At 27.2% G+C, this 13,920-nt stretch overlaps 1 protein-coding gene across 1 annotated transcript; it reads left to right on the top strand.

Moving 5' to 3' along the window:
- The first annotated feature begins 788 nt into the window (after nt 1-788).
- On the top strand, nt 789-8,143 carry RpL39 (ribosomal protein L39). Its single transcript, XM_075357978.1, has 3 exons — nt 789-949; nt 1,040-1,143; nt 8,017-8,143. Exons 1-3 carry the CDS (start codon nt 947-949, stop codon nt 8,063-8,065), a joined length of 156 nt encoding a protein of 51 aa, XP_075214093.1. The 5' UTR covers nt 789-946; the 3' UTR covers nt 8,066-8,143.
- The last annotated feature ends 5,777 nt before the right edge of the window (nt 8,144-13,920 follow it).

Here is a 13,920-nt window from a genome sequence, read left to right as displayed (position 1 = left end):
GAAAAAATTCATCTGATTCCATGAATAAAAAAAAAATATTTTGCTGAAAAGGAAAAATTATTATTTCCATTACATATCATTATACAGTTATTTTTTTAAGTCGGCGTCAAATTTTTGAATTAGTTGGAATGCTTAATCAAATGAATTTCGTATTCTGTATCTTGGGCATTAGTAATTCATTTAAAATTTGACGCATTTAAAAAAATAAGTGTCAAAGGATGTTGAGGGGTAGTGGAAAAATTACTTTTTCCTTTTCAGTGCAATATATTTTTTTCTTTTTGGAGTCGATTCAGTTTAAAAAAAATAAATTGTCGAACCAATATTTGATACTTTGACAACAGTCTCTTAGCGAGTCTGGGCCAAAACCAAAACCAAAACTTAAGACGACGAAAGCCTGGTGTCATTATCAGAATTTGACTAAATGTATTCTATTAAAAGGATAAATCCTTATATTTTATATGTAAAATGTTTCGTTAAAGGATAGTTGTGTAAACTACAGTATTTCAAATTAATAAAATGTAGTATAATATTAAACTAATCATTTAAAATGAAGTTCATAAAATCTTTTTTTTAATTTTTTTTTATATGACAAAACAGCGTATGTCACACACACATATACATAAATAGATACATATAACACAAGTACACAAAGAGCATATATGCTCTTTTTCTTTCACATGTAATATACGTAGCTGAAATTAAAAGCTTGTAAATATTTTTAATTTTTTTAATGCAATTTTATTGATTATAATATATGTATATGTTACATTATTGTACCATTAAGTGTCCAGTTTTAGATAAATGTTATTGTATCTGTTAAATTACTATAGGTAATTTATTGTTTTGAGTTTTGTACAGTTAACATGAAGAAAATGTAGACTAACGATCTAGTTGGCATTGTAGGTCTTACTTCCTGCGTGGTGAATTACAAGCACGTTGGTCGATCATGGTATGTATTTCTAGTTTTCTAATTTGTATTTTTTTATTTTTGTTAGCTTTAAGTAGAATGAATTTATAATCCTGGTTAATATTTTTTCAGTCGGCGCATAAAACATTTAAGATAAAACAAAAATTAGCCAAGAAGTTGAAGCAAAATCGCCCAATACCACAATGGGTTAGGATGCGAACTGGCAACACTATTAGGTAAAATTTTAATTTATGTTATTAGATTTTTCGTTAACATTTATATTTTAAATCGTAAGTGAAAATAATATGTATTTGTACGATGAATTCATGTTTTATTTTATTACAGTTTTGGTCGAGTAGAAATTTGATTTGACTTTGTACTTATTAGTGATTAACGTGTTAATGCTGTTATTTGAGTTAACCAGCATTCAAACATTTAATGAGGGGAATGTTGTGTTTTATCATAAAGAATAACCCTTCATAAGATTTTTCATTGTTCTGACCATTCTTCTACAAATGTTAGTTGGTATTCGAGCAGTTAGCGTCTTTTTTCATCGGAAGTAATGGTAATTTGTCTTTTAACATCTCATTGATTAATTACTTGAAAATTTATACCTAAACTAAATCAAATTAGTGATAACCAACATATAAGTTATTTTTGAGTTATATTAGGGAAAACGCAATTAGTAAAATTACCAGATTAGAGTTAAAGGCAGTGAGAATTTAAACATTACTATCTGTTTAAGTTGTATTTTTTAGTAGTTAGTAGTATTTTTCTACAATGTTAATATCTATATTGCGGGTTTTATGCACTTTGTACTGTTTTTATGATGAATAAATACAGTCTAATACTAATGTCTGTTAAACTCTATTATATGACCAACAGACATTGTATTATGTGTAGACATTTTTGTTGAATTTATGATTAATAAATACAGTCTAATACTAATGTCTGTTAAACTCTGTTATATGACCAACAGACATTGTATTATGTGTAGACATTTTTGTTGAAGTGTAAGTTTCTCAGTTTAGATGGCATTAGTACTATATACAAGTTCCTGCCATATTACATCTCTTATTTAAAAATGTTGTAAAACAGACTAATAAACATGCAACAAGAAAAGTTTTGAAATTAAAAATTAAATATTTCTTAGAAATTACCATAAATTTATTTCACTATTACATATTTAAAAGAAATATTTCAACCTAATGTTTCACAACCTAACGTTTGCTTGCCAATCTTGTCTGATTAAGTTTAAATATGCAGCTTATTTACTATGAAAGTGATACATAAAGTAAACAAAGTGGCATTGTATTAAATAGTGATACTTAAAATTTCTAGTGAATAAACAGAAAAGAACAAGTTAATTTTGTGGGTTAAAATACGAATCTCTTATTAAGCATGAATTGCAGTAGTAAAATGTGATGACATACTCTTGACTAAAGAATAGTGATCATTACTGTATGACTGTGCCATTTAGTGGAGAGTTGCAAAACTGAGATGTGTTAACCCTAGTATCCATTGGATCCAGATCAAGTTTTAGCATAATCAGTTTGCTTCTGTTAATTCACTGGATTTTATTCATTAAATAAATATTGTTTTGGCACAGGAAAGAACTGATTTTTATTTTATTAAGTACATTTTTTTAAAACCAATGAATGTACAAATTTCAATTCAAAATTTGGTTTCCTTTTTGAAATAAAAATACAGCTTCCAAATTCTATTTAACAGTAGATGTTTAAAATGTGTTCTGGCGAAGTTTTGTGTCTGCAGTTGGATTGTTAATATCTAACTATAATGTAATTGATAGAAAGGATAAAATCTCATTAAATAAAATTTTAATGAGACCTTATGTGCCTTTAAAAAATTTTCCAGCAGCAATTTGGTTCCACTTCATCTTAGCTTCAGATTTCCCCCTCCCCACCACAATACATTCTTTTTAGGTAGATTTCATAAGAAAATACCTATTTTAATGGGTAACATGATTTGATTTCTGGAAGATTTCAACATATCTTTGCGTTTCACAATCCCCAGACCCCAAAACCACAGTCACTTCAAAAGTTTATATATATATATATAAAATACATTAATTAACTAGATAAAAAAAATTAAATAATAAAAATAATTTTGGTTTTGGATTATTTATGTATACATATTCACTTTCTTGTGGACACAATAACTGCTGTAATTTTGCACCAATCACTTTAAAATTGATATGTAAAATATAACGACCCAAAATCTCTTAAAGAGTTTATTAAGGGGCAAAATTGGACCATAGGGGTGGAAATGGGAAGGCTTTTTCAAAAAATCAAAATATCGCTATAACTTTCCTATTAAGTAAAATATAGAATTATTATGTAGAATTTAAAGTTCCTACTGTTCTTTGGATAAGGGCTTAAAACTTAAGTAATGTTTTTTGATATCACCAACCATTGGCTCAGGTGGTGGAAAAAAAATGGAATTTTGAAGGAAAACATCATACCTCCCTTAATCGGCACAGTATCCAATCTGTTTAAAGTGGTCGTTAGTTCTTGAACATTACCTAAAACTTTTCTGTAGAATTTTTGATATGACCAACCTTTATGGCAAGGGATGACCAAAATTTTGCGGAATTGTAAGAAGATGCTAAACATGTGAAACTTTTTTCACATGCAGCCATTGTCGTATTGAGTAAATTTGAAGTTTTTCTTGGCTTAAAGGTGGGAATAATTTTTATCCCCTACTTAGCACCGGTGAAATCTATCTCCGCCTTCTGGCATGTCGGAAGGGATTTTTTTTTTATCTGGGTTACTTTCATTCTTGTAAATCATTCAATATCCAGTCTGTTCATTTCAATTAATGTTTTATTTCTTAGATTTATTCTAATCTTTCTATCTCTTATACTCTACCAATAGTTTTATGAATAAATTCAATGCAGCATCATGGAGTAGTTGAATTAATGGTTGAAACCAAAGAAAATGAGGTCATAACAGAAAAGACTATTTAGGTCTTAATCATTTTCTTTTTTTTTTACATAAAGTGATTAATATAAATGTGACTAGTAACAGCCTGTGGTAGAAAATTATGGTGGAAATATGGAAATATTTTATACCTGTTATGGTGGAAATATGGAAATATTTTATACCTGTTAGGTAGACCTTGTTGTATTTGCACTATATTTTGTACCTGTAGGTACAGGCTGTGACGTGGGTTGTTTGTGGATAATTTATTGAAATGTAATGCCGCATGGCTTTATTTTTTATCTATCAGATTTTCTTTCAAATAAATTAAATTATGCAGTTAAACTAATGCTCCATTTAAGTTAAATTAACATTAGATCTCAAAAAATTAAATTTTATATATATACTTACAAGAAAATTGTAATAATATATATATATATATATATATATTTATTTATTTATTTATTTATTTTATTAGAGCAGCCAAAGTACAGAATAAATAAAGTAGGATGACTTACCATTTTCCACTATATATGCAGGAGCGTTTTCACGATTTACCCACATCATCAGCTGCATTATATATCCATTTCAAATCACATTGCAGACTTCAAGCATTTATTTATTTTATTTAAAACCTTTAATCTTTTTATTTTAAAATTTTATTCAGTAAATTAAAATTAAATATTATAAATTTTTACATTATAAAAATATGAGTCGAGGCATATGCGGTTTACCTTTTTTTATAATTTCTAAAATGTTCCAAGAATCTAGTCTTAAATGATTTAGGGGTCTTTCCTATATAAATACGATCACATTCATTACATTCAGATTTATAAATATAACTCAAATTATATAAATCAGATGAATCATTATGTTTATTACTTTATGGTGTTTATTACTATAAAGTAATTTTTGAAAAATATATGTGCATTGTAAAGATTTCAGTACACAGGAATTAGCAATCAATTTATAAAAAGGGTGTGGACAAAATATTGTTATCTAGGATGGGTAGATAAGTTAATTTCTTAGTATGAAAGAGAATTCTCTATGGATGTGTGTATATTATCACCCGAGGAAGCTTAGAGAATTCTAAGTGAAACCTAGTGAATTTATTTTATAAGTTTGTATAGTTGATTGGTTAACCTAAGAGATTAATAAACATAATTTTTTAAGTGAAATTTGTCTGTTTATTACATTTAATTCTATCCAATCAAGAGGAAAATAAACTTAAATTAAATTTAAGTGAATATTCTCATATATATATAAAACTATCCACAAAGTACAGAATAAAATTAAATTAGGGAGGGTGACAACTTACCTTATATCATATATATATACACAAGAGTACGTTGACAATTTTCTCGCATCTTCAGTTGATCTATCTTTTAAATGTTCACGTAAAATTACATATTATAAATACAAAATATTAACAAAATAAAATTTGTTAAAACTTTGGATATAAACTTGAAAATCAATTCTAAAGAAAATTGAATTAAAATTTAAAAAAAAAAAATTTGTAAAGTTCTTAATGTTAAAAATTCAAAATATAAAAATATGTCGTCAAGTAATAAAAAACATCAATTAAAAGTTAAAATGATAAATATGTTAAAGAATGAATGTGTGTATGGTTTGGCTAGCCATTATTATATTGCTGAGTAGGATTTTAAATAGATTGAACTAAAAATTAACAATAAAGTGCTGCTATCTATTGCAACCTTTATAATAGTGTCATCCTCATACTCGGTTGGTTGGTTGATCAAGCTGCGCATTTTTATATTTATGTATATAAAATCTCTCAAAAATGTCTAAACACCTATTATTATTATTCATATTACATTTTTTATTATTCAATATTTCCAAATTAGTGTAAATATTTATTAGATTGAATGTTTATAATCAATAATTTGGTCAGAAACATTAGAAAAAGGCAATTTTCCATTTTTATAATATCTGAAATGTTAAGAAAATCTGGTTTTTCTTTACACTGACAATGTAAATATAAATTGTTTATAAATATAAATGTTTTGCGTTTCAAAAAATTTGTAAGCTTGTGTTATTGTTAATATTCATCTGCTCTTTTTATATATTATCAATTAAAGTTATAGTATTAATATGTAGTGGCTATAGTATTTACTATAACCATAATATTTAACGATTTGGTTTTATTATAATATCTACTTTGTTTAATTTATTTTTATTTTGATTAAATTGTGTGTAATTAATTGCTCTGTTAACCACATTTGTATTAATATGTTGTATTTATTAATATGCACATATATTTTTATCATTTAATGTGACCTGTTGTAATCATTATTTATTCGGTACTTTTAAAGAAGATGCCTGCAGCCGATCTGTGGTTAGTTAGTCACTGTAGAGTTAGTCAGTTGTTACATTATATTTTTCTCCTTTCAGTGGGCGCCATCTAGCAAATAACTAACTACAGTAACTCGGCTACAGGCATCTTCTTGAAAAGTACCATTTATTCCTGATTTTATAGCTTTCATAACGCCCATAGCTTCACTATTTTCCTGAAAAAAAAGGATGATTAAATTTTTTAAACCAACCAGGTATTTAAAATTGTGAGTTCAAAAAGCTTCTTTTTTTAACAGTGATAACATTTATTGGAAAATTTTAACTCTATTCTTGCTGAACCTATTGCAGAATGAATAGCTTGATGAATTTATTCATATTTTGGTTTGGTTTTCAAATCTGAAACTAACTTTTTGTTATTTATTCTGTTTCATACCTTCTGATTAATGTATTTGAAATTTTTGTATATATTAACTTATTTATTTACAGATTTCCCTGAAATGAGTAATTTTAATTTTCTATTTCAAGATAAAAATTCATATTTTTTTGTTCATAAATAAAATAAAATTGTGAATAAATTCTGCTTATTTTATTCTTCATTTTGAAAACAAATTACATGTGGAGGGGTGTTTTTAGTAGCTCATTCAATAATCAAAAGGATGAATACATAAATATAAAAATTGAAATTGTTATGATAGCATATGTAATTCGATTATGATTGTATCTAGGCATCCTGAAAGTGTTCCCCAATTTAGAAAGATTGCTGGAAATTTCTCCACCACAAAGGAATTATTATAAAGAGATTGAAGGCTTTGTGTTTTCATGTATTAATTGGATTTGGTGGTACATTGTTAATGGTTGTTATTAAAATGGTTGTTACACTCATTGCTTGTGTATATACATTTCAAAAATTAAATTTATTATAGTTGTATGCTTGTGTTCAAAGCATACATAATTCTGTATCTCTAAATGGGTAAAAAAAAATTTTTTTAATTTACTTTTCCATATCTAAACATCATAGTAAAAAGAAATAATTTCAAAAGTAAAGGACTACTGAGAAATTAAGTTAAGCATATGAAATATTCAATTTGAGGAAAAAAAGAATCCAAACAATGGATTAACCAGTAAACATAAATAGAAGATAATTTTTGCAAGACTATTTTCATAATGAAAAGCATGGAGTGCGATCACAGTTCTATTTTGCATCTTAACTTTTTTAGTTCATCCAAAGTGATGTACTAGATACTGTATCTTGAAGCTATCATTTCCATTTTGTATCAAAACCTTTGTCGTATTTAAAGAATTTATATAGATATTGAATATGAAAGTGCACCTCATGCTTTCCATTGTGGTCTAAAATAGACAACTTTACACGCATTAAACATATTATTTTGTTGAAAACAAAGTTATCATCCGTTTATGGTTACTGGGTAATCCATTGTTTGAATCGTTTTTTCCTTGAATTATTTTGTATGCTAAACTTTTCAGTACTTATTTTTGAAAATAATTTTTACTTTTACTAAAAAAACATCTTGCTAAAGACATGAAAACTTTTTTAACTTTTAAAATTTTTTTCTAATCACAGTAAATTTCCATTATATACTTAATTACAAAGTAATTAATCACATTGCAGTAAAACTGCACTCTATAAAATTGACACTGGTGTGGTGAATGTATAAATGTTTAATTTTATTTTTGTAATTTAATTACATTTAGATTTTACATATATAATAATTAAATGTTTTTAGTATAATTTAGTATTAAGTTGAAGTTAGGTTATTAGTTGATATTATAACTATTTATTATCTTTCATAGATATATTACATAACAAAATAAATGTGTGTGGTTAATCTGTTACAGATATAATGCTAAGCGTAGGCACTGGAGAAGAACAAAGTTGAAGTTGTAGGCTTCAGTTTGTTATTTATTGTAAGTGCTTTTCTGAATAAATGTAAAAAAAAAGTTCAATAAAGTTAAAAAAAAATTACATTTTTGTGTTTTATTTTGGATATGAAAGTGAGTGGTGTATGTTGGTGGAGATAAACTTCACATTTTTCCATGCTCTTCCATGCTTTTTCCAGGCATAATAAGAACAGAATGTAGATCCATATGATCTAACATGTAATTATCTGTAATGTAAACATGTTTTGCTATAAGTAAAAGTTATAATGACTTTGGTTATCATGTTTGGTCTGATATAAGTGAATAATACATAGGTGTGTGGATATACATAGGTGCTTCACAAAGAAATGGAAAGATTCTTAAGACATGTTTTACAAGTAAAAATAAAGAAAAAAATTTCACATAAATATAGATCCTGAAACACTTATGCTGATTTCTGCTACAATGTAAAACGATGCAAACTGAATTTCTTTTTAACTTAAAAGAGCATTTGTTTTTGACTTGAAAAAATTAAGTGAAACAGTTCCAGAACAAACTTAATGATTTTTTTTTAGAAAATAACTAATACATAAAAATTTGATATCTCGAAACACAATTTAAGTTTCATATTCAATATTTCTTTAAATTAGAAGTAAACAAACTTAGTGGAGAATTTAGTTCCGAGACGATATCTAAGTAATGGTAACTAAACATTAAAAAGAGCTTGAGAAATCTTTTTTATTAGAAACAGAACTGACTGAAATGTACTAACTAGAAAGATACTCTATTACAATTTTAAATTTAAAAGAATATAAATACTGGAAAGTAACTAGTAACAATCGATTAGTAAAAATAGATTTAATGAAAAATTAATTCAGACAATACTATTGAATTTCACTGTGTTAATTTTAAAAATACTAAAAATGGTGAACATTAATTATCTAGAAATGGTTTTGAAAAAAAAAACTGGAACATTTTTTATTTTATGTTGGCAGTATTCACAATTGGCCAGTAATTGTAATAGTTTAATGTGTTTTCCAATTTGAAAAAAATTGCAGTGCTTGAGTATTTATCCAAAAAGAAAGATTACTTTCTAAGGGTGGTTTTTGTTTTTAAATGAAGAACATGCAGACATAAATTTTGTTTATGGTATTGTAATGGCAGTATGCGAGATAAAAAATAATTTGCCACCTCTTTTTGAAGATGTTAATAGCACAAGAAATGATTTTGTAACATGATGAGCTCCTCATTTTTGCCAAGAAGTTTTGAATATAAAATTTAGGAACAACTGGATTAAGTAAGGAGGACCAGTTAACAAATCTGTAGGTCAGCTGACAACATCAATGGACTGTTCATGCTCAGTTTTTATTACTTCCATAAATTTTCTCAGATTTAAGTTCTCTACAAATTTTTTTTTATACTTTTATTTGTTTACTGGCAATTTAACCAAGTATTGTATGTTAAACTTTAAAAAAATTGTTTTGCAACACCAATACTGCAGAATGTTTTCTGTTGCGGGGTCGCTATCTTGATGAAGACTGAAGGGAGGCGTCAGCTGGCAACCAAGTAAACTTCTAGAATACCGCCTCATAAGCCAGTAACCAAGTAAACCTCTAGAAAGAATACTCTCTCTATGTTATATGGTTGGTTCATTTAGTGGTGAATGATTATACACTAATTGTTTGTTTTAGTAATATCGTTCGTAAAAAAATTGAATTGAGCGGCTTTAGGCAGCAACTAAGCGTTGAAACAAGAAACAATTTGTTAAATTTAGAAATCTATTTGATTACTTTTTTGCAAATTCTGTTTGATATTACAATTTCTTGTAATTGGCTCTTTTGTCAGTCCTACAGAGGTAAACCCCAAATGACTGACCCGACAACCACTGAGCCATCCAGATGTATTGCACCACCTCTCCATGCAGTCTATTGACCCAGGCAGCCACCTCCAAGATCAAGGTGTAGGTCCAGTTACCCTCCTTCGCCACCCTGCCTGCCATTCAGCCAGCATGTGGCCCCTCGCCTCCTCTCTACCATCTGTGATTTTGTCTCCTCTCTCTTTGGCCAGCAGGTTCAACGGCGGCATACCAGCCACCATATGAGCCATCCAATGATACTGTCACCGGACAGCAATAAATGCCATTATGCAAAGTCCACAGTTTGAAAGTGAAATTTGAGCAGGTTTTTTTAATATACCAGTGGTTACCAAACCTTTCCAAGTCACAGCAACCTTTCTGAGTTGTGTGCTTAAAATTTCAATTTCTCCTTTGTACTCGTTCATTATTCCAATACCTTGGTTATTTTGCTATGCTACATTGTGGCACAATTTAAAGTAGATAGATTATTATTTACACATTACAAATCTGTCAGATTAACTTCTAATTTATCTTTACAAAATTGAAAATCGTAATTCCAAACTGGTAAACTTATATTGCATTTATTTATAATTAAATATTACTTTATCTTATCAGTTGGGCTCCTTCAAAAGTCTTTTTTGTTGTATTATATGTTTACATGTATTCTGAAAATTTTGTTTTCATTCTGAAAAGCTATCATTTAGATTTAACAGGGCAATACCTGGAGTTGTGAATATGCAAAAACACCATTGATGGTCAACTGCAAATTAAGTAGGCATCAATAGCCAATAGCAGTGGCTGAGATAGTTTCTAAAAAATTCCACAAAACAATGAAAATACTGTGAAAGAAGCAAGTACCAGCTGTCTGCAAAAAGGTTTTGGTAATTAAGTCTTATGCAGAAGCAAGCATGCTTTTGGGGAGGAGCTAGCTAAGCCATACTGTAGGTATCTGTGGAGAAGCAAAAAAAAAAAATTATTAAAAGAGGGCAGCAGCCCTTTCAACAGCTAATATAGACTAATTATTTAATTTAAATTTAGAAAAAAATGTGAAGCTTAAATATTTTTGATCTTGAGTGATAAGCATTGAAAGCAATGGAAGATTTCTCTTGTGATTCACAGAAATATCTTTCCTTATTCTTTCTCTTTCTTTTTTGAATCAACGTAGTAGCTTCCTCTTTAATAAAATATCACTGGTTTTTATCAATCAAGTGGAGGCAACAGAAAATCAAAACCATAATATTTTGAGTTTGAGGATGAAATGTTAAAATAAATTGGTAAACAAAATATAATTAACATAAATTGGACTTGATCTATGACCATGTTGTAACTTAATATTTATGTTGTAACACTCATGCATTAATGGCTATCATTATAGGTTCATTGTTTAATGTACTGTTATGTTAATACAACAATAAATTAATATTTTCCTAAATTTACTGTATTTGAATTATATATATATAATTTTAGTTAATGTTACTTATGAAGATAGAATAAATTTATAATTTATTTTTAGATTATTTGCTTAGTACATTATACATTACTGGTTATTTGAATAACTGAGAGCTAATTATTAATTACTATAAAAAAGGTAAAAATATAAATATTTTGAACTGAAGAAATTTTCTAAAAAAAAAAGACCGAATAAACAAGTATGTTGAAAGTCTACTCGGTTATTTTCTATCACATTTTCTTTGATGTACCAGAATATTATTATTTAATTATCATGAGTATTTTTTGAACTTCAGTAAATGTTAAAGTGGTCAGAAAACAACTTTTATATTCAATTTCTTTCTTCTAGAAATGGTTGTGCTAACTCATATACTATTAGCTACTTATATACTATAGCTAGTTTGTACTTCTATGTATTAATTTTTCTATATAACATCATTAGTATCCTTGCTAAGCGATTTGTCTTGTTGGGATCAATGGCTAAACTGTGAATCATTTTCCATTTAATGTTTCAATAAACAGCTTTCTGTGAATTAATAATGTTGCAATAACAATTTGGCCTATTACACAATAATTAAACTTCATTTTAAATATATATATATATATATATCTTTTTAAATTCAAACAATACTGTAAATTTTTTTAAAATGATTTGTTGGTTTTACCAATATTACATTCACTGTAATATTGTAATAATATTATAAATATTATTACATTCACTGCATATAATTTTATACATTTCTATTTTATCCTCTATCATTTTTATTATGGTTACTTTTCAAATGTTTTATTATGGGTTATTTGGTTTATATATTTTTTCTTTATTTTATTTGTGTAATTGTATTTTTGGTAAAAACTATTGATCTATAGAAGATTACACGTCTTACAAAAACAAAAGAGGCGATATATCTAATGTAGCTGACCATTTGTTAAGAGTGCAAACATAGTATTACTGATTGCAAATATAATTAAAAATGTAATAAAATACAATCCAACATTTGGCACTTATGACATCAAAACAAAGGAGAATACGTTTTAAATGTTACATACAGCAGAATTTGTTCATATTCATAGTTCATATTCATTCATTGTAATTTTGAATTTTATAAAATAGTTAACATTTTTGACAAATTCAAAATTCACAAATTATAAAAACAAATTATTTTAATGTAATTATAGAATTAAATACCAACCAAAAATGGTGGTATTAAACTTTAGTAATTATAATGGAAAAATAGCTTGCCTTTGAAGAGTTATATCCTACGGAAAAAGTTTAATTTTATTGAAATTGCAACAAACTGCAGGTGCAAAGTATCTGCAAACTGCAGATACTTTGCACCTCTTGATTCAGCTGCAGGAGTTAATATATTAATAATTGTGGCTGCTGATGCAAGATCAGTTCCACACTGACGACACAGCAAAAAATCTAAAAAAAAAAAGAAAAGAAATTAAGTCATTCTTTAAAAATAAAGTTGGAATGAAGATATTACCGAGTAATAAAACTAGGTCAATGATAAATATTTACAAGCCAAAATCACAAACATGTGTGCTGAGATCAGTGGCGGCTGGGTACAGGAAATTAGGTAGCAACTAAATATTTGTATATTAAATGATAAGTTATTAAAGATATGTACAGAAAAGTGGCTTGATAAAAAAATGAACAGACTCAAACTAAATACCACTATTAAGTATTTGCCAAGGAGCAGAAGAAAGTTATGTCAACCAATGAAGTGGTGTAAAGACTAATTCTCTTAGGAAATGGGCAGTAAAGAAGAAATTTCAAGATTGCTGATATTTTGTTGTAATAGTCCAAGCGAGTCTCTCACTTTCTCTTTACATTATTCATACCCAAAAAATTAATTAAGTTAATGAGTGACAATGATTTACCACAATAAATAATACTACTTAGTTCGGCAATTCCATTTAACATTAATAATCAGTCATTTTGTTAGCACTTTAAAATATCTGAATTACTACATTTACTAGCGGAAAAACTAAAATTTGGGAATTTTCTGCAATATCCATAATTTTATCAGAATTATCATATAGTTTTGATAATAATGCCTTAGTATACCATTATTAAAAATTTGCATCATTCATTTCTGTATGGCTGATTTGGATGGGTAATCAAATATCCAAAAGTAATGTTTAATTTTTATTTCCAGTGTAAGAAAAAAAAAACTCCAGCTGAAATGGAAATGTTTTTGTAAAATCTACTAAAAATCAATCAGCATTTTTAATACATATTAAAGATTAGATTCTTAAAATATTAAAATATCCACTTTTACCAGACCAGACAATAAACGTGTTTTTCTATAACTCAACAAAATACATCGGCTTATAAGATAAGGCTTTATTATGTATACTTCTATTGCCATTTTTAATTGCCTAACCGTTTGAAAAATCTTCCCAGCAACTTATTTAAATTACAATTAAATGATTCTTTTTATGGAAATAATATTTAGTATGTCAAAGAATTTTTAAATAATACCAATTAAATAACATACAAAAAACACTCCTATTTAGATGCATTCCATTCAACATGTACATATATATGTGATCAAAATAATTTTCAATAG

Source organism: Lycorma delicatula, chromosome 2, assembly GCF_047948215.1.
Source record: "Lycorma delicatula isolate Av1 chromosome 2, ASM4794821v1, whole genome shotgun sequence".
NCBI classification, from domain to species: domain Eukaryota; kingdom Metazoa; phylum Arthropoda; class Insecta; order Hemiptera; family Fulgoridae; genus Lycorma; species Lycorma delicatula.
This window is presented reverse-complemented; position numbering and strand designations above follow the sequence as displayed.